Source organism: Tympanuchus pallidicinctus, unplaced genomic scaffold (genome assembly GCF_026119805.1).
Source record: "Tympanuchus pallidicinctus isolate F22 unplaced genomic scaffold, pur_lepc_1.0 scaffold5, whole genome shotgun sequence".
Taxonomy (NCBI): Eukaryota; Metazoa; Chordata; class Aves; order Galliformes; family Phasianidae; genus Tympanuchus; species Tympanuchus pallidicinctus.
The window spans coordinates 6,898,852-6,920,057 of record NW_026294769.1 but is presented as its reverse complement, the minus strand read 5'-3'; the positions used below and the strand labels follow the sequence as shown (position 1 = coordinate 6,920,057).

At 38.2% G+C, this 21,206-nt stretch overlaps 1 protein-coding gene across 6 annotated transcripts in view; it reads right to left on the bottom strand.

Annotated features, from left to right (window-relative positions):
* Positions 1–21,206, bottom strand: part of CTNND2 (catenin delta 2) — a 612,391-nt gene that overhangs the window by 367,488 nt on the left and 223,697 nt on the right. For all 6 annotated transcript variants that reach the window (XM_052703881.1, XM_052703884.1, XM_052703886.1 and 3 more), the window contains exon 3: positions 8,087–8,199. In XM_052703881.1, the coding sequence (XP_052559841.1) occupies positions 8,087–8,199 (113 nt within the window). The remainder of the gene's footprint in view (positions 1–8,086; positions 8,200–21,206) is intronic.

Here is a 21,206-nt window from a genome sequence, read left to right as displayed (position 1 = left end):
TTTTGTTTTCCTAATTTTTAATTCAAAACGGACCACAGCAAGACACAGGATCCACACTTGATATGAAAGCATAAATTACTGCTGTAGTGATGAGTGCATTTCTGAAAGCTGTGTCTGATGAGAACTCGTAACTTTCATCAATGCATTATCATTGAAAATCTTCAATTTATTCTAAGATTACATCGAAAATAAATTATTAAAACCAAGAACTCAGTCAAACCCAGCTTCATGCAAAAGTAACTCAAATCATTTGCTGTAAACAAGTAAACTATCCTGAATGAGTTTTGGCAGGAAGCAATAGTAACTGTTCCTATATCCGTGCTGGTGAAAGACAATCAGAACCTACCAAAGCAAGGAAGTGCAGAGGAGGTTCTAGAACAGGTCCTAAAAACTGCAGTGTTCAGGTATGAAGGCTAGGTGGAATAAAGTAATGGAAAAGAAAAAAGGTATCAAAAGTGAGGAGTATGCTCAAGATCACCTACTCAAGTTCGGATGGTGAGAGACAAAGGCATGAGTGACAAAGGGAGAGAAAACAGTCTCTGAGAAATACGTTTCTGAGAAAGTACAACATTGAATTTGTTTCCTCAAGCATATGGACAACATTTTGTCACTTTGTTTTCTTCGTGGAACAGCAAAAGTGGTTTGTCTCAAGTTCTGGGAAGCCTTCATCAGACTGCATTTTGGCTCACTCCCTGTAAAAATGCATTATTAAACAACTTTTGTTTCATGACCATTTCACTTCTAAATTGCTCTGGGGATAAGCTATGTTGCATGGAGGGATGCTGTTGTGCACAGAATCAACGGAGTTTCTTAAGCTGCAAGATGTGCATAATCAAAAGAAATATCTATCTGCTTATAAAACTAGCTGAAAGAAATCCAATGGAATTGTATCAACTTCTGCTGTTTAATTCTATTGTAAAGATTAATTTTTATCATTTTCAGGTATTTGCCATTTCTCATTTTTTTCCTACAGCCTTCCACATAAGCAGGAATCTTAATGATCTGATAGTATCTCAGGAACTGACATACAGATGTGATGACTAATTGGAATAGCAAACGAAGCCAGTGAGATCTACAATAAGACCTATATTTCTCAACTCCAGAATCCAGTTTGAATGGATATTGTCGACATTTATCTTTATTTCTGCAACACTTACGAAGGGCATAATATGGTTCCTTGATGCCTCTGCCTTATCTTTGCGTCCTACTCTTCTCTAGTCACTGAGAGTTTTATTTCCCTCATCCCGCTTCATACCACCCTTCAGTTCTTATTACTTTTGATTCAATTGTGGACCAATTAAATCCAATTCTTCCATTTTCAGATTATGTCTGGGTTCTTCCAGATGCCTCATCTACTTTTGGAACAAACGTTCTTTCTCCTTAACTTTTCCTCCAAATTACACTAGTAGTAACTGGGATCCTGCATGCACCTACAGATCTGCTTCTTGACCTCGTTTCATTGGGTTTGGAAGGACCTCTCCTCACCCTAAACACATCAAAGGACAGATGGGATAACAAATCAGAGACTACCCTTAGAGATCCAGCATGGCCAGGCTGGGCATGCTGTAGGGATCTGGGACCTGGCTGTGCTTGTTGGATTTGGGGCTGAATGCCACGGGCTGGCATGGGAGCCTGGGTAGCAGGGGAGAGCCATAGGGCTGGTGGTGCAAATCTATAACAACAGCAATGATGATGATGATTCCTTGAAATTCCCTTCATAACATAAATATATCTCTCAATGTACATCTGAGAGGGAGATAACCTTGACAAAATAAGGAAAAACTGAAATCTGGGTTTAATATAAACCAGCATACAATATTCATGACAGACACTGTGATAGGCTCTGTCCATCATTTCTCAAAACTAACTCTTCAAAATACCTTTGCTACCTTATTTCTATAACAGCATTTGATTTCAGTTGTTCATACCTATTAAATAATTTCACCAGTATTACAGAATTTGTTCTCAGTCATAAACCACTTATTTCTAAGGTATCAAAAGATATCAAAGATATATTAAAAAAAAAAAAAAAAAAAAAAAAAAAAAAAAAAAAGCTATCTTGTACTTTTGATCCACAAGCAGTTAAGCACTAAAAATCAACTCTTCTGAAAATGCGCTAATTCAAAGAACTTCACAGTATCCGGGCACTTTTCCCTCAGCATTATCCTCAATCTTGTCTTCCTCCAATCCTGTCCAAAAACATTTCTACATCTGATAAGTAAGGATGGGGACAAAAAGAGCGTTGTCGAATTATTAAAGCAGAGTACAGGAAGGAATCATAAAAAGTCGAGCTCAAAGGGTTGTAGAGAAAGTCTTATCACTCATACCCTTTTTTTTTTGACAGATACTTTACAAGCGTTTAAGCTTCAAATGATATTTTTTACAGTCGTAGGCAATCTGCTGCAGTGCCTATCTGTCTTTAATGGCAAGAGGTATTGCTCAAATTTTTCAAACAAAGGGTTTGCCAAAAGTACACAGAGCTTAACTCTGTAAGACATAGCTGATTTATACACTAACAAAGATATACTTCCTAAGATGAATATTTCCCAATTAATTTCAAATTAGCGCAATATTCAAGTGCAGACTTGCAGGCAGATACTTAACTGTGAACATGACAACTGGAAAGAACTTTCAGACCTTAGAATCACACCAACAATGCACTGATTTAGAGAACATCCACGTGAATAGTTTTCATTGGCTCACCTATCAGTAAATGATGATATACAAAGTATCTGAAGTTTTTAATGTTGTCATAATTCTGCTTCTTGATTTTATTTTTTTTTTTTACTTTTCTATTAGTAGTATTAGTGAAACAGAAGAAATAATGAAATACTTGAGCTAACTGTGAGAGAACCAAAGTGACAAGTGGCAGCCCCAAATAAGGCTTTTAGGTGAAAAAAAACATTTCCTAGGGCAACAGAGAGAAAAATTGCTTCTCTGCAGTAAGGTGGATGACATTTTTAACAAATCTCATACTTTAATTTCATATAAACATATTACTGTTAAAACTTGAGCAATGCTGAACGTTACTGTATTGCTGCTCTCACAGAGGTGATATCTCCAGCAGGAAAAGAAACGATTATATTGTAAAAGATAGGGAGGAATTGTAAGAAAGAAAATCACACCAGACTTGATTGCTTGGACATTTACTGGATATTTGCCTTTCAGCAACAAAAGCTTGTTTGCTATGAAACTGTGAAACCAGTTAGTTCCCTGTAGGGTACCAACAGGACTAATCTGTTTTCTCAACATGCCTTATTATGGAGAACCAGCACAGAGTCCCTACAGATTTTAGATTAATGGAAGCACCAAGAATCTGTACAACTTCAGACTACGTTATACCAAGTTTTCTCTCAGTATTTTTTTTTTTTTTTTTAATTATTATTTTTTAAGCTGGTTCCCTAAATACTGGGCCTCAGCAGAAATGTAAATCAGTAGCCTGACTTGCAGAAATGCTGGGTTCCAGACTTTACCTAGAAGATACGCATCCATCAGCTGCCAGCTAGCAACCCAATACCTACAAAGTCACCAAGGATTTCTGTGACACGTAAGTACATTGCTGGAGCCTAACAGGACAGCCTGAAACACTGTTTGGTAAATAGAGCTTCAGAGACAGAAGCAGACAAAGACCTCTGCTATTGTGGTATTTATATTTTACTTTTCTTGGACAGTTTTGTCATAAGAAATTGAAATATTACTAGATCTCATTTTCCAAAGGTTTTTATAAACACCTGCTCCTTACATCTTTGGTAACGTGCTCCATACAACCACTTTATTTCTTTTACTGCCATTGCTTCAACTTTATTGTGCCAAGTTTTGAAGACATCAGTAAGAATAAAGATAGCCAAAGGAAAAAAGCAGGAATGTCTTCACCTTGGTACTTGAGACAGCATATCTCAAACAGGAATATTTTGGTTAGTAACTTTTTTTATTCTCATATTTATATTATACTCGTCTGTATTTCTGGCAAGCTCCCTATGAAGAGATACTACTCACACCATGAAACTTAGCACTTCAAGAACCTAGTATTTGCTGAGATCATCTTCAGAAAAAGTGTAGCATTAAGATTTAATTCACTAAATCACTTCATATCCTAGAAACTATTGACTATATTACATTCCACCCTGGTTAACTAGATTCACCTCCAATCAGACATAACCAATTTGAAAGTGGATCTAGGCTGCATATTTGTTAGCAGTTGCACTGAGGTTTACAAATTAGCTGATAATTAATCTCTGGATCCTGATTCTCATGGCAAGAAAGGGCTATATATTAAGTTCTTAATGACTGAAAGTCAAGCCACCTGAAGCTTCACAGTGCAGTTGGACACACAGCTCCTTATGTATACGCCAAGTGCAAGGTGTGCCAGAAATGTGCAAAGACAAAAACAAAACAAAAGTAGATAGAACTAACAGTCTTTCAGCACGTTCTTAAAATGTGGTTTCAAAGACACAATCTTAAAACAAGCATTAAATCTTCATAACATTAATATTTTACTGAGAACAGTTTTCCTGATATCTCCCCTATGAAGTACACTGCACTCCTTCATTATGCACATGTGCAGTTGTTTCAAGGCGTTTCATCAAGACATGGCAGTAACCACCACTGTAAGCTGAGTTAGCTAGCAAATATGGAAAGCTGCTCCATGTGTATGAGTTTTAATTCCTTGGGTAGTAACGAATGTTAACGTGAAAAGTTCCTTTTAGATCTTGTCCAAAGAAGGGCAACAAGGCTTGTGAAGGGCTTGGAGAATATGCTCTATGAAGAGCAACTGAAGGAACTGGGGCTGTTTAGTCTGGGGAAAAGGAGGCTGAGGGGAGACGTTATTGCTCTCCTCAAATACCTGAAAGGTGATTGCAGCGAGAGGGGGCTGGTCTCTTCTCACTGGTGACAGGACGAGGGAAAATAGCCTTAAATTGTGCCAGGGTAAGTTTAGGTTGGATATCAGGTAAAACTTCTTTACAGAAAGAGCTGTTAAGCACTGGAATAGGCTCCCCAGGGAGGTGGTTGAGTCACCATCCCTGGATGTGTTTAAAAACTGTTTGGATGTGGTGCTCAGGGACTTGATTTACTGGAGGGTTGTTAGAGTTAGGGTGGTATGGTTAGGTTGTGGTTGGACTTGATGATCTTTAAGGTCTTTTCCAACCTGAGCAATTCTATGATTTTATGATCATAAGATCATAAAATAGTATTTTATGGCTGTTGATGCAGTTTTATAATAGCTTTAGTCCTCCACTGATACTAACTAGCAAAGGTTATATAGGCTTTCCACACAAGTGAAAAGAGTTGTAACACAAATGATTACTGAACCATTCTGTATATGCCAGAAGAAGAAAAGGGTTAAAAAAAACTAACACCCCTAACTAATAACAGATGTTATTTATATTCTTTAAGCATGTTTTTTTTTGTTTTTTGTTTTTTGTTTTGTTTTGTTTTTTGTTTTTTTGTTTTGTTTTTTTTTAATTATGATGAAAGTTTCTGGGAGCTTCTACAACATATCACTCAGCCCCCAGCTACAAGAAAACCACTGCCTTCTTTCCTTAGAAGTTTAGCAGCATAAGGGTGCAAGCAGGGAGAATGAAGCTTCAAAAGCAGGACTTCCTACGATAAAATCTCAGGAAGGAAGAAGGGGACTTTCTCACCCTCTCTAATAAGACACTTCCACACCAGTCAAACAACTCTGTGTTTGGGAAAACAAAAGCTTAACAGATTGATAGCAACACACATTACAATAAATGCTATACAGCACTGGGTGCAGTGGAAATCATGAATACAATCCACTTACATATCTTAAAATCTCTATGTAAAAAAACAGATACTAAAATCTATAGTGTTCCTTCAGAGGGAAACAGACTTCCCAAGTACTGGACTCAAGAAAGATTAAGGGAATCCAAGTTCTTTTCTTAATTTGTTAGCCACAAATTTATTCTTCTGATCACTCAGTTCTCTTCCTTTTTTTCCCTATACTGAAACTGATCTCAATGGGTGTGTGCTACCATGTCCAGATACAGAGATGGGTAATTCTGGTAAGAATTTCTTTTTATGAGCATATCTAATTTTTAAACACTTATGACATTAATGAGAAGAAAATATAATTGCTTTAGCCTTTGATATCTCTGGTTTCCCGTGTACAATTTCACATTCTGGAAACTCTTAATCTCTTTGTTTAGAACTTAATCTACATTTTGGAAACTATTCTCATCACTTGGATTTCTTAACCTGAAATGCACTGACTGAAACAGGAAAGCAAATAAACTTTAAATCTTAATGTGAGCTTACATATTTATTACAAAAAAAGTCACAGAACAGAATTAATCCCCGCTAGATCTAAATCTCTAATCTCAAAGGAATTATTTTTATTTTCATTTCTACCAATCCCAAGAACTTGGATCAATTTATCTTAGCATTAAACAAAAACAGTTTTTAAGAATTATTTCTGATTGTGTTATTGTAAAAAAAATAAACACAAAACAACCTGTTAACTGCACAGATTACCATTATGATTGCAGAAACCACAGGGTTAACTGGAAATCCAGTAGTAGCCTTCTAATGAATGATTCAGAAACTTTTAATATTGTCACTTGACCTCAATAGCAAAAATTCAACATAAAAATGATGCAACATTTGAACGAATGACACTTCTTTATGGTTATTTTGGGGCAGGTAATCTGTCTCAGACTTCTTGGGTTTACTTTGAGTGGCTGAACAACAGAGCTGTGAAATCCTTCAAAATATACTGTATCAATAAAAGAGTTGACTTAAAAATAGTAGATATTTGCAACAAAGTTAACAACCTTGTTTCAAAGCAAGTATGTCTAAGAAGCAGAGCTTCACAGGTGGTTACAGTAACCAAAAAGGAAAAGAACACATTTTCTTCACAGTCTCCATAATACTATGTGAAATAATCATAGGGATCATAAGGTAACAGCATTATTCAGACATGATTAAGGTAGCTTTTTTGAAATACAAGCATGCCATACACAAAATTGAAAGCACAGTGAGAATGAACCTCAAGTGCAAACATAGTACTACACTGTGTTTAAATAACTCAAAGTAATGCAGTTGTTCCTAATTGTTATAGAAGTGTAGCCAGTAGAAAAGAATACATAAAATTGAACAGGGTTTTCTTTTAGGATGTTAACTCATGATTTAATGTTAAGACTTGTTTTATATTTAAGTGAACTTCATGCACAGTGGTTGAATTACTAAAAGATTCATTTGAGTTTTGCTACTTTAATGATACATTTTGAATTTCTGTTGCATCTGCAGCATTCTGCAGAATGACTGTTTTCTACCTATCATGGAAAACAATCATTTCTTTAATTGAAGTACAGTCTGAGTTACTTCAACTGAAGAAGAGTTTATTCCAAGAGTGACAGGGTTTTTACAGTCTTTTCTATTTGTATCACATAAAACTTCATACTAAGCTTGGTCTATCATTCTTCATCTCACATGTTCAAACACATGGCACTTAGTATTTGCACTGCCACAAATAGAAGACATGTCCACACAGCATTTCTCCTGGTCCTTGAAACCCAAACACTGTCATCTTTTATTTATTAAGTTCACCTGAGGAAAAAGAATGGCTGGGAAGTAGCTCAAGACTACAAAATCTTTAGTTGCATCAAACTGACCAAGGGATCAGCCTCCTTTTGTTACAGTTTCTCAAATAATACTTCCATCATCTAAACAGTGTAAGAATAATTGACTTTAAGGGCACCAATGTTTAACAAAGATAAAGATTAGTACTTTATCACTACATTTTTATGTCAGCAGCTTTACGGACAGCTGAAAGAATCCTTAAAGCTTTTAATACCTTGACGAAGTTTTGATAAAATAAGATAAAACAGCAAGCTGCCAGTCAACAAATTCCAAACGCCACTACTGCTTTGTTACCGGACAAAGCAGACAACAGTTACACCAAACTCCTTCTGCTCTTGAACTTTTCTTTAAAATGAAACAAATAAAAAATGAAGTTTCAAGCTCTACTAAAAGCTCATCATCCTTGCTGTATAACTGTTCCACACCACGATCAATACTACTTCTTTTCAATACCCAACAAAGAAATCAGCAGTTCACGCATTACCTGATGCTGCTCATGCTTCCAGTTTCTGATCCAAGTTTACATCGCTCCAGTTGGCTCGCTACAATCTGACGTTCAGCCTCAAGCTCTCGAGTCAGTCTCTCAAACTGTAGTTCCTGAAAAAAAAACACCTCATGAAACCATTCATTTTGACTTCTCGAGAATTTCTGTACATAAAATAATTTTGCAAAAAATTTTACAACACCACCCCGTGGGAAAACCTTTCTTTATTGTGTTCACAATCCAAATTTTAGTGGTACCCCCTACTCATTCTTTCACTCCACTGATATGCATTGTAGAATGAGCCAGCTTATTGGAAATGGAACTTCCAGACACATTAAAAAATTCAGGCTCATATCAAAATCATCCACTGTTCATATAAGCCCTTGGCATAAAAACATGTTTACAACAAGGTGATCTAACTATGCTGTGTCATGAGCAACAACTTGGTTACTAAAAAAAGATGTAAAGTTCCGTAGATGGTCATGTGGTGAGGAAAGCTTTTTTACTGAGGATAAAAATATCAGCCATCATAGTACAGACTATTGAAATAAATTAAATTGCAGGTATATTGTTATGGACTGAGCATGATTAAATTTCAGCACTTAACGACACGCAGAAGAGAAACTCAAGCAGTTTTGGATAAAAGCCACAAATTGAATACATTTTCTTTCACTCTGTCAAGGAAGTCAAACCAGCCCCACCAGACAAGATTTATCTAAAGAGCTCAAAAATGAATTTTCATTTCTATACACAAGAGGCTATTTCCTGAAATTAAATTTTAAAAGCAAACAAATTAAAAAACAAAAACCCTGCACACCAAAAAAAAAAAAAAACAAGCCAAGTTTAATCCTCACAGTTCCCTGAAAAACTACATTTTCTACATCTTTTATTAGTATTTTCATCGAACAAAAAATAGAATACAGGGAATTATGTTCTTCTAAAAGAATATTTTACGTTTCCTTTCTTTTTAGTTTGCTAAATATGCTGCCTTTTCATTTTGGTCATCGTTAAATAAAACCACATTCATAGGCATGCGGAAACTGTTCTCTTGCCTCTCTCCTTTACACTGAAGGGGAAAGGAGATATATCACAGCTGCTCTGAAAGTAATGCCTCCTATTGTATTACGTTATTTATTCCATGTCAGAGGTGGATGTTGGTGGTACGGCAGTAGGGATTGTACCTTCTCATCAGTATCCCGTAACATTTTGTTGCTATGCAACAGACGGCAGCAGAGGAGCAGGCTGACAGAACGGGAAGTGCAGACGGAGCAAAGATGTGTTAACTGAGCTTCTCCACTCAGAAAAAATGGCACCCAATGACACTCATCAATGCTCACCGAATGTTTATGGAGATCAAACAGTGGATGTGAGCAGCATGAGGGGTAGGTGGTGTGTTTCACCAGTGGCAACAGTGACATGAAAAACGAGCCACGTTCTGGATGGCCAGACACACCTGTCACACCACAAAATGTCTCAGTCAGCATATCTGCACAAATTGGAGGGTTACCACAAGGGGACTCCGTACTCAGCTGAATATCGGCTCCAGTGCACTGGAAATGTGGTAATGTTGGAATATCACAAAGTTTGCCCCCAGTAGATCCCAGGTGTGCTCACAAAGAAACAGAAGGAACACTGTATGCAAATTTGTCACCATCTTCTGAACCAATATGAGGCTGAAGGCGACAACTGCCTGGACTGCATCATTACTGGTGACGAGAAATGCTGTCACCAATATAAGCCATAGTAAGAATGGCAGTCCACAGAGTTGCAATGTGAATTCCCCATTGAAGAAAAAGTTTAAGAGCTGAGCAGGTAAAGTGATGTGCACTTTCTTTTGTGATAGAAAAGGGGGGATCCTTCTGTTTTTCCTGTAACCCAGACACTTCATCAGCTCTGATGTCTTTGATGACTCTTCCATAGTCAGCTCAGGGAAGAACCTTTATCTTGCACTGCAATAACACCAAGCCTTGTATCAGCTTAAAGACCATGAAGCACATTCCCAATCTTGTCTGGACAGTATTAGCACATCCAGCATTTAGTTCCTTCAGGATTTCATCTGTTTGGGCTGATGAAAGATGCACTGCATGGGCAGCATCTTCTTAGCAACTATGGCATCATAGCAGCAGTGAAACAGTGGGTCACCTCAACAGGTGCAGATTTTTATGAGCAGCATGCAGGCTCTTGTTTGTCACCATTGAAAATGCATACCTGATGGTGGACTATGTTGAACAGTATCGTTTCGTGGCTGACAATTTTCTCTATCAAATTGTGTTATGGTATTCTTCGTATCTGTTGTAGTTTCAGTGGAAAAAAAAGGAGGTATTACTTTTGGAGCAACCCGTATATCTTGAAGATCCACTTATTAATGTGCCTATAATCCCTTTTTCCTTCTTTCCTTCCCAAAGCCATCTCCCTGTGCTGCAGAGGCATGGCAGAGCATGCCATGTTTTGCCCACCGAAAGAACATCACCGGAGATATTTGGGCCCAACTGTTATATGTACTAAGCGTCACCAGGGAACACTGCATTTCAGAATGAAAGAAATGGTAGAGGCAAGGACTCAAATGCCTTCATCCTGTCTGTTACCTAAAACCTCTGACCAAAAAGCCTCCACGTATATATACATATACATGGAAGCATAAAACATTTAAACCTCTGTCACTAGTGAATCTATAACTGAAACAGAAGAAGGAAACAGCGGATGGTTGTTCCACCTGATTCCCCAGGGCCATTCCCTTCACTTCTGTTTTTACTGGCACAGAAAAAATCCTGACCCACACTGCAAGTAATGCAGCACCTCCACACGGATAATGCACATCAAGAAAGAGATGGCCACTGACTCTACAATGGAGCCTACTTTGTATACATTACTTCAAGCAAAACTATCCAAGGTTCCTCAGCCTCAAAAGAGAAACATTGATGCACAGAGCAAATCAAGATATAACCAGTGCTTGCTGTATGCAATAGCGCATCAGGAATCATTGCTGTTAATATGCTCTGTTTGTGCTTTTGTTGTACTCCAAAATGTCTTTTTTCTTGTTGTTTGTAAATAGCATCATTAAAAATCACCTAATAATAACCACCTGGCTGAGATATGCCTACTTCACACACAACATTTGCCTGCTTAACTAGTAAAATCACTCGTCTGAAAAGAGCGTTAAGCAACTTCCCAAGAGTTATCATTTTGCACAAACAAGACCAGGATTTGAATACTGCAGAAAGGACTGCAATAGAAATATTACTGAAGTTTTGAAGAACACAAAATCAAAGTGCTAAAAAATCTGCTACACAAACATGCTTTTTATTAAAGTACATCTGCACTAAGAAATTCTGGTAATATAAAATACAAAACAGACACAATCAAATATTAAGTTTTCTTTGAAAGCAACAGTAAAAGCTTTAACAGCTATACCACTGCCTTTTAAAGTTACTTTACTCAATCATAAAAGTGACACCAATACAGACTTCGAAGCTTGGCATATGTTTTCAGCAATTCATCTTTATCTCCTGTCCCAAGTGAGGTAGGACATGCATGTTTTTGTCCATTAATCATGATTTTGGTCTTCAAAATACTTTTCTATTCTTGACCATCTATGTGTCTTACTTACTTTCTCATTTCTTTTCTGCGCTCCCTCTTTCTCTAATTTCATAGCATACATCATGACTCATCTTCCACTAATCTCTTTTCAATCCTACTGTACGAACTAGTAGCAAATTTCCTATAATTACAGGTTTAAGAAGCCTTTCTCTATAGACAATTTCCATTGTTGTGGAAAAGTTTCTCTAATTGAGATGCAGAAATTCATGTTTCCTGGTCTGTGTCCATATCCACATTATTTCAGCCTGTCCTACAGAGATAAATGGAAAAGGACAGTTGTGCCTCTTTCCCTTCTCAAGCAGGAAGCAAAGACGTTCTGGATCACTAAAAGTAAAAATAATCTTGGATTCCTACCTACATTCAAGCCACTACCAAGCTTGAATACTAACTTCATCACTAGCTATTTGTTAGCTGCTATTTCTCACTTTGTTCATTGTCTCCTGTCAGGTGACAGAAGTTACCAAGGGAAGGAATGAGAGAAGGTGGTGAACTGAGGGGGCAGACTCACACAACCATCTTCCCATAATAATCCTCGACATTCAGTTTAACATAGAATGGTTAGATATTCCCTCATGTGATGTCCAAGGTGAAGGTCTACAGGGTTGCCTTGGAATGAAAGAAGAAAAAGATTCAAGTAGGACAAGTTTGCTATTCCATTATATTGAGAATGCCTGCTAGAAAAAAAAATAAATAACAAGCTTCCTCTTTTCTGTTTGGGAGGCACTTAGAGTGACTAACAGTTAAAGAATTCCATATGTTTAGATTTCAAGCAGCTGTCACAATGGAAGAAGACAGAAACAAGAAATTTGCCTACATTCTATACAAATATCCACTGAACCTTACTCTATTTGTAATATTTGTTCTGTTTACATTTTCACCAGATCATGCCATCTTGTGTTATCACAATCCTCTATTATTCATCTGAATCAAGCTAATCTGAATATCAAAATGAAAAGCATATTTCTAGCCACTATTTGCACAATTCTTCGTCTCCAAAAGAACTGCAGAAACTATACTGCACTTTCATAATTAATTCAAGCAATGCTATGTCAAATGCAGCTTCATGGCCTGCATTAAAAAGGGTGATGATGCCAAAGTAAGTTCACAGGCAAAGGTAACGCAAAGCCAAAGTGACCACTCTGACAGTCCTCAGCATATAGCAACAAAACAGTGTGGGAGTGTGATGCCAGCAGAAAGATTAGACATCACAACAAGACTAATCCAGATAAATCAGTCAAGAGAGCAGCGTGGAAAGGGAGGAACTTCAATACAACTTTATCAAATTGTTCTGATGTGATCAAAACAGTATCTGATAGAGTCTGAAGCAATTTTTGTTCACAAGTTTACTTATCTGTCAACATACTTTTGGGGGAAAAAATACTCACTACACCATAGAGGGTAACTGGACAGCCTTTTCAGCATGGCACTTACATTCCATCTACCCTCTGCAGCCACAGAAGCACGAAGCGCTTGAGGCAAGTCTTGTGTCTCACAGTGGTCCAGAACACTGAGTAGGCCTGACAGAAACCTTCACAGCCTCCAGAGGCTGTGAACTCTGAGCTCAGAGCACACCAAGTGGAGGGGTTTTGGTTACCTTCTATTTTGTATTTGCTCAGTGGTCTGTGTCAATTCATTTGAACGCTGAGAGGAGAAAAACAGGCCAAAAGAAATCTGGCTGATATTCAGACTGATCTCATTTTACTCTACCCCTTACAATCTCAAAGTAATTTTTCGGTCTTTTTACAGAGAGATGTGTATTGATGCTGTGCAAGAGACACGGCAAAATGAGTAGAGATGGTTAAAAGCAGCTGAAAAATCATTTTGATTAAATCTAAATTTAGGCTGAATATTCTTATGAATGCATTGAATTCTTATGCATCTTAAAGTTGTAACATTAAAAGAAAAAAAAGTGTTAATCTTTTGAATATAAACATGCTATACAAACCAAATTGGTGCACTGGTGATCATTTGAATCTTCATGTACAAATAACAGCATTAGGGAAGGGTTGGGAATCTCTGGTGAGATGAAGACAGAAAGCTTGATTACAGCTCAACCAAGACATGGTCTTGAGAACTGATGACTTTTACAGAAATATCTTAGAAATCTCAGGATTTCCTAAAGCACACAGTCTATTATAGAAATTCAAAACACTGGCTCTACCTTGTTTTAGCTTATTAAACAAGAAAACCTGTACCTCATGTCACAAGCAGTCTCTACATATTGTTATGCAATTCCCATGGCATCACGCATAATTCCATATGCTGTATACCTATACTCCTAAGTATACCATTACTTAGCAAGGTGTTTTAAACACTCTTTTTAATCTACTGTACTCTGAAAACACATGAGCAGCTATACGTGAGGCACCAATCTCCTGTGAGAACAGCAAAATCTTGAGAAGTTTAAATTGGCAGAAATCCTGAAACCACATCAGACACAAACCAGACCCGACAGCCTTACCCTGCATCTAGAAGGAAAACAGAATGTCTTGATGCTTTCAAGCATGATAAAAACATCACTAGAAATGCTCCCTATCTGACACTGAATGCTGTTCAGAAGCTTCAAAATTGGGCTTTAGAACATACCATTCAATCACCCTTGCTTCTCTGATCTTTCTTGTACTGTTCTTACTCTTCTTCACGGAAACATTTCATTCTTCTCCTTCATTTAATAAAATGAAGTTGTAGGAAACTGCTCAGAACAAGGCAATAAATTGATGAACATAGTGGTAGAAAATTCTAGCAACTCAGTGGTGGGTATGTTGTTGCAGGATCTTAATGGAGGAAAAAAAAAAATCTTAAAAAAAAAAAAAAGATTTGCTAATAGTTGACTGCAATTGTTTGAAACTTCTACTTTCCAGCTGTCATCAATTTGGAAGAGACAATTCACATGCTAGAGGGCAGGAATGCCATTCAGACAAGCCTTGACAAGTTGTAGGAACAGGTCAGCAGGAATGTCATGCAATTCCAGAACAAAAAATTGAAAGTTCTGAATGTCATGAAGATTCACAAAAGAAAATGAAGCACCTCCACAAAAAGGACCTATGATTGTGGCAGACAAAAGGCTGTGAATCATCAGGGCATTCTTTTTGTGACGATGGACAACAATGGACTTGGTTGCAATGCCAAAAGAACTTTCAGCAGGATACAGAAGTAACTATTCCCCTCTATTAGACTCCTGAAGCTGCATCTCAAGTACACTTCCTGACTATGGTCACCAGAACAAGAGACACAAGAACTTGAAGCAAAGCTTCAGAAGGCCAATAAGACAGTTATGGGATTGAAGCAAGGAGATGATGCACAAATTTGGTTTGTTTGGCATGGTAAAGAAAACAACTGGAGAAGAGTTAGCTGCCAATTATTACTGCTTTATTATTACTTCAACTCTTTGAAATGGTAGATAACAGTAGGACAAGAGGAAATGGTTCTAAGTTGAGGGAGGGAAGATTTAGGCTGGATGTCAGAGGGAAGTTCTTCACAGAGAGAGTGGTGAGGTGCTGGAACAGGCAGCCCAGAGATTGTGGATGCCCTGTCCCTGGAGGTGTGTAAGGCTGAGTTGGATGGGGCTCTGGGCAGCCTGGTCTAGTATTAAATGGGGAGGTTGGTGGCCCTGTGTATGGCAGTGGGTTGGAGATTCATGATTCTTGAGGTAGCTTCCAACCCGAGACATTCTGTGATTAATGGAGGATTACAGTGAAGACAGCACCAGACTCATCAGAGGTACACAGTAAAAGGCAGAAGTCACAAATTGCAGCCCTATCAATTTTTACTGGATATAATGCAAAATAAAGAAACAAACCAACCAACTAAACAAAAAAACAGCAAACACAACACAGCAAGAGTGGTTAAGCACTGGGACAGGCTGCCCAGTCAGGTTGTGGAATCTTCAAATCTCAATATTTGGAGGTTTTGAAACGCACATGTGATCTAACAGCAAAGCCAGTCCTGCCTGGCACACACCTCCCAAGTCTCTTAAGTTTTCCAGGATTCCAGAATCAATGAGTTCTGGCAAATATCTTTCAAAGAATTGTGCCAATCTGCGTTACGGAGTAAAAGAAGTGCCCAGCACAGATTAGCTACTATCAAGCTTGGATCATTACCCTACTTACCTTAAGAAACATTCGAGCTGACGCAAGTGCTAGTATTTTGTCAGCCAGAACCTGCATTTCTGTAGCTCAGGTATTCACCCAATCTCGGGGCTTTAGCGATATATGCTGGTTTGTTTAGCCATAGAGACCAGGATATTACTTTAAGGACCAATATATTAGTTCAGCAGATGGAACCAGCGAGTGCTACTTCCAAAACTTTCAATTTCAACTCTGATTCATGTGTGAACAGCCTTATTTTCCCCACCAATTCTGCTTCACAAGAGGCAGACTACTTTTACCTTTTCACCCACCAGGTCCAAAGACATTTTCCTCAGATGTCACATATATTGTTTTTGAAGTCACTCATTATGGCTAACAAGCAATGGAAGTTTGCCAAATCTGAGAAAAAAAGCTAGAGGTCAGCCAAAAGTCTCTGATGAAGCTGATGATGGAAAAATGGGGATAAAATCAGTGACATATGGCCTCCTTAGACACAACTGTGCATGCACAGAGAGACACAAGCATATATTAATGAGTTCTCGGGAAAGAATGCACTGCATACGTATGTCTTCAGTCTTTAAAGGTAGAATGTGAACTGCAAGAGTGTGCACTTGATTTGTCAAGTCCCCTGGTACATATAAAAAAAAATAAAGGAATACTGCTTTTTAGCACCATAACGGAGTTGGGGAATTGAGAATTTTCTTCCCAGATATCGGATGACATTAGCCATCACAAGTTTCTTCACAAGATATTAACATGGCCATTCCCAACCAAGGGCTAGTATTCATATGGGTTGTTTGTGGAGGCAAGATCCAATTACGGCATTAAAAATACACAACTGTTATCATAATGAGCTGTGGAGTGCTGCCCTTTGCCTTGATCTTCTGATATATACTGTTGGGTATTTCTGTTCTGAGAAGAGCAACATTGTCCAGATATAGCTGCAAGATGCTTTATTATGATGTAAAGATTATTTGCATATGTGGCTCTGGGCAGCCTGGTCTGGTAGTTGGCATCCCTGCACATAGCCGGGGGGTTGAAACTAGATGATCTCTGGGGTCCTTTGCAACCCAGGCCCTTCTATGATTCCATGTACAGTTCATAGATGTGGAAAAATAAGAACAGTGGAGGTTAATAAAGTGAAAACTCCAGAAGTGTTGCAGATATTGAACCACTGTGAGAACATTTTTTGACTCCCAACAACACATCCAGTTTCCAGCTTTCTCTTTCTTCTCCAGTCTGTTGTCTGGTATGCCAGCAAGAGCTACAGAGGTGTCAGTACACACACTAACATACATGGCTAACAAAACCTCATGACTCTTTGCATACAGTCTTTCTGCTCATGTGTTTAGACATTCAAACAATGCTCCAGCATCTTTGGGGGCTTTCTAGTTCTCAATTTATGCACCTTTTTTTTGTTATCCCAGAGCTCTGAAGCCACAGGTTATATCCCAGGCATTGCATGCAGATGGACAGTCAGCACTATATATTACTAGCTTTACTCTGTCCAGAATGCTCTAAGAAATTAGAAACATCTTGTCCTTTCCCTTTCTTGTGCTTGTAATGCAGAAATTATTCAGGTGAACAGTCTCTCTTGCTGTCTCTGGCCTGATTTCTCAATCAATACATAGACTGGCAGTGTAGTACATCCAAGAACATATTTCGTAACTTGCAATTATCATTGAATCTTAATTAATTAGGATAGTAGACCTGAAAGTGCCCTTTAAAAACCTACTCATTACTGTTACTCAGAGATAAAGTCAGATGGGCTGTTTATTTTTTAGAACAAACTACTGCACCCAATCTAATGGCTACAGGATTTTGCTTTCCTTCCCCCACAGCCAATAACACAGAAGTTTGATTTGCTGCATCTCTGCAGAATTCAGTTTGCTACTTGGCTGGACTTCCAAATAAATACAGGATTACCGTTAAACCATAAGGAAATTCAGCATGAAGGCAAGGATGCTTTTAAAACAAACAAAAAAAACCCTCTAGTATTCCAGCACACATTCTCTCCCACAGAAGATTCTGTAGCAGTAGAAGTTAAATTTGATAATCCAAAATACGCTTTTGAATTTTTCCTCTTTCATTATTTCTACTATTAGAGACATAAAAACATGAGAACTAGTAAAATAATTAGGCAATTCATTCCTCTTCTAGTTACCCTGTAGAATACTATGCATTAAGGTAATTCCCAACGGATTCATATTGTTCTTAATGAAAGAGAGGAGGACTAATTTCATTAATAATGAAAATGTTAGTTTTAAGAAGTATCATTATGATCTTGCTGCGGTATGAATAAGTTCATCTTTTGAATAAAGTAAAAAAGGTTTTCATAATGAAATTACAGTCTAAAAATTACCTGTTTGAAAACAAACAGGTACGGAACACAGCATTCAGGATAACATTTGTAGTACAAAGATAGGGAAGAAGCTTAGAATCAAATTGTACGAACAATCTCACTGATTAAAAATAATGTCTATGATAAGAGATGCTTTGGGAGGTTAGAAAGGTGTGGAGAGTACAAAAAAATCAGTACTTCTGGGAGTCTTCTGTTGTTTTTATAGTCCAAAAATAAAGAAATCCAGAAAGCCAAGACAGCAAGACATGGCAGAAGGACTGAATTTTGGATACTAGCATAGAGAGCTGCTTAGAACACCCACAAGTAAAGGCAGAATTCTAGACTTAGTCTCAAATAGTGCACAAAACATGGTCTGACTTCTTGTAGCTCATAAGTTACTCTTTAACAGCAACTGTTCTGTGCTCAGAGCCAACACCCCCACTAAAGCCAGAAAATCTACCTGTTATAAGTTACATTGAGAGAGAAAATATATAACAAACAAACAAAACAACAGAATAAAAACAACAAGAAAGAAAACAAACACAAAAGTCAAACGTTATCCAAGAGTCAATTTCTCACAGACAGCATGAAAACTTCCTAATTACATCATACTGGAAGCACATGCAGGGCCAATTCATGTGTTCAGAAATGCTTAAGACATAACAAAAAGAAGCACAGAGCAAAAGGAAGGCAAAGGAAATCTTTAGAAACCAAAAGACTCCTTCCAAAAGCTGAAATCATCTTAATCATAAGTGACCATAAATATTGACAGGTTAAGTTAAAAATAAAATAAAATAAACAAGACACTACAGTTATAAGTGACAAATATTCAAAGGCATCAGAACTAACAGCAGTTCTTTCTTCAAACACATCAGGAGCAAAAAGCTGCCTGGAGATTCCATAGGGTCATTGGATGATCAGGATACAAAAGGGCTCATTGAACAGAAACTAAGTGATTCCTTCAGAATGGTTTTTGCTATTTCGTGGGAAATTCCCGTGGTAAGAACTCACCAAGAAGCTCTCATGAGAGTATCTGTCTGAAATTCAAGTGACTTCAAAATATTTGCGAAGTAAGTTGACACACTGTAACAAACTGGAAGATCAGATGGTATTCACTTACAAGTTGTGAAAGGAACTGATCAAGTGTATACCTTAAAACTGAGGCAGCACCTGAGAACAGAAGATTTTGATTACAACACCAGTTTCCAGGGAGATCTGATTTGCATTAGGCAAATTAGTAGAGTCTATTGCATGGAACACAATTAACAGACACTGTGATAAACATGAACAGTGTATCCAGATGGTTTCTGTATGGTGAAATTCTTTCTTAAGGGGATAAAGAGTAGGAATAAATGGTAAATTCTTACAGCTGAAGGTATACACCTGTGAAGTGCTGGTTCAACACTGTTCAATACACTTATAAATTATTTGAAACAGAGTGAACAACAGGGTTACCATATTTGCCAGTGATGCAGAACTATGTGTGACAGTAAGGCTGCTTATAGATCATTTTAGAAGAATCTTCTCACAGCATGAAAAAGCAGGATATAAAATGAGAGATAAGTTACACGTATGAATAGAAGGTGATCCTCAGGGAGCAAAAAGAATCCTAACTTCACATGCTCTTCAACCACCTGAAAGTAGCCTCCATGAGCTGCATTATTTTCCCCAGAAACAACGCTGAATGATTTACGGTTTACTGGATCTTCCTTTCCACCCCTTTCGTAGATAGATGAAATAATTGTAATTCTCACAATGTTAGGAGTTGATTTGGTGATGATGTCATCCAACTGTCTTAGCACTCTCAGATACGCTTCTCACACCCCACAAAGTTGTACTTGTCACGTTTGTACAGAGGGCTCCTCACTTAACCCTTCCCTACTATCTGTGGTCTGCCACTTGCTTCAGCATTCTCACTTGACTGCATTTTAGTGCCCAGCATTTCAGGTACAGAAGGCCAAGTAACTAAGTTTTTTTCTGTATTATTTTAACTGAATTGATGGCCCTATTCAACAACAGATCCACATCTTTCCTGTGCTTCTGCTTCTTCTAACATACCTGCAGAAATTTGTGCACTACAGTTTGAGCTCCAGCCTTCCTCACTGTGTCTCCACATACCAAAGCAGTGCTTCCACATTCCCATTTTTGGGAGTCGGCCCCTTTTTGCACCACTTTTGTGCTTCTTTTTCCATTTGAGCTCTTTCAGTAGCATGCTGTTTTTCCAGCCAATCTTTCTATGCCTGTTTCTTTTCCTTCTGAAGGGGTTACCTAGACTGCTCTTGTGCTTCCAAACACAGTTGTAGTAGAAAAGCAGGACTCCAGGTGCAAACTTTCCCCAAGGTTCTGTAATTTCAATGACACTGTAACAGTGTGACTGCACACAGCTGCATTGCTCTCCAGAATGTGAGGGTAGGTGCGCAAGCACTTGAGATAATGTCCTGTTTTCTGCTTGTCTCTGAGGGGAGTGCAGTGGCCCACCTTGTCACTGCTCCCTGCATGCCTTCACCTTGTCCAATCTAGCCTTGCTTGTCTCCTTTTCTTTAACCCCATCTTGAAGTCCAACTTGTCATCTGCCAGACTATCAGAAAAGATGCCCATGCTCCTTTTCGATAAGTGAATCTCTTCTCTGCTTGGTAGCTCCCAGTCTTCGTTGTATCTCTTGATCTCAGAAAGCAGCCACACAGCTAAGCATTGACCTGAACAACAAGCCTAATTCTGCCTGTCCCCTGGAAAAACCAATGAGAAGGCAAACTGAGAGCCCTTCTCCTTAAATCTAGCATTCAGTAGTCTTGTTTCATTTTACAGGCCACACTTTGCAGTATCACTGGTGTCACATCAAAGAGCAGTAAATTCTTGATCTCAGGATGACTTTGGCAGTCTACAGATGCAGGATGTTTGCTGGAAGCAGCCAGCTTCCCATGACTGTGTGTTAAGTCACCACTGAAGGGTGACCCCTGATACTTAGCATTTTTTCTTCCTGACTGTTTAGACCTGTTCCCATGGAAGGGACAACCAGGCCAACATATTCACCTTTCCAGCCAAGTGCCAGGATTCTGCATCTCTGCAACTCTGTATGACATATGCACCAGCTGTT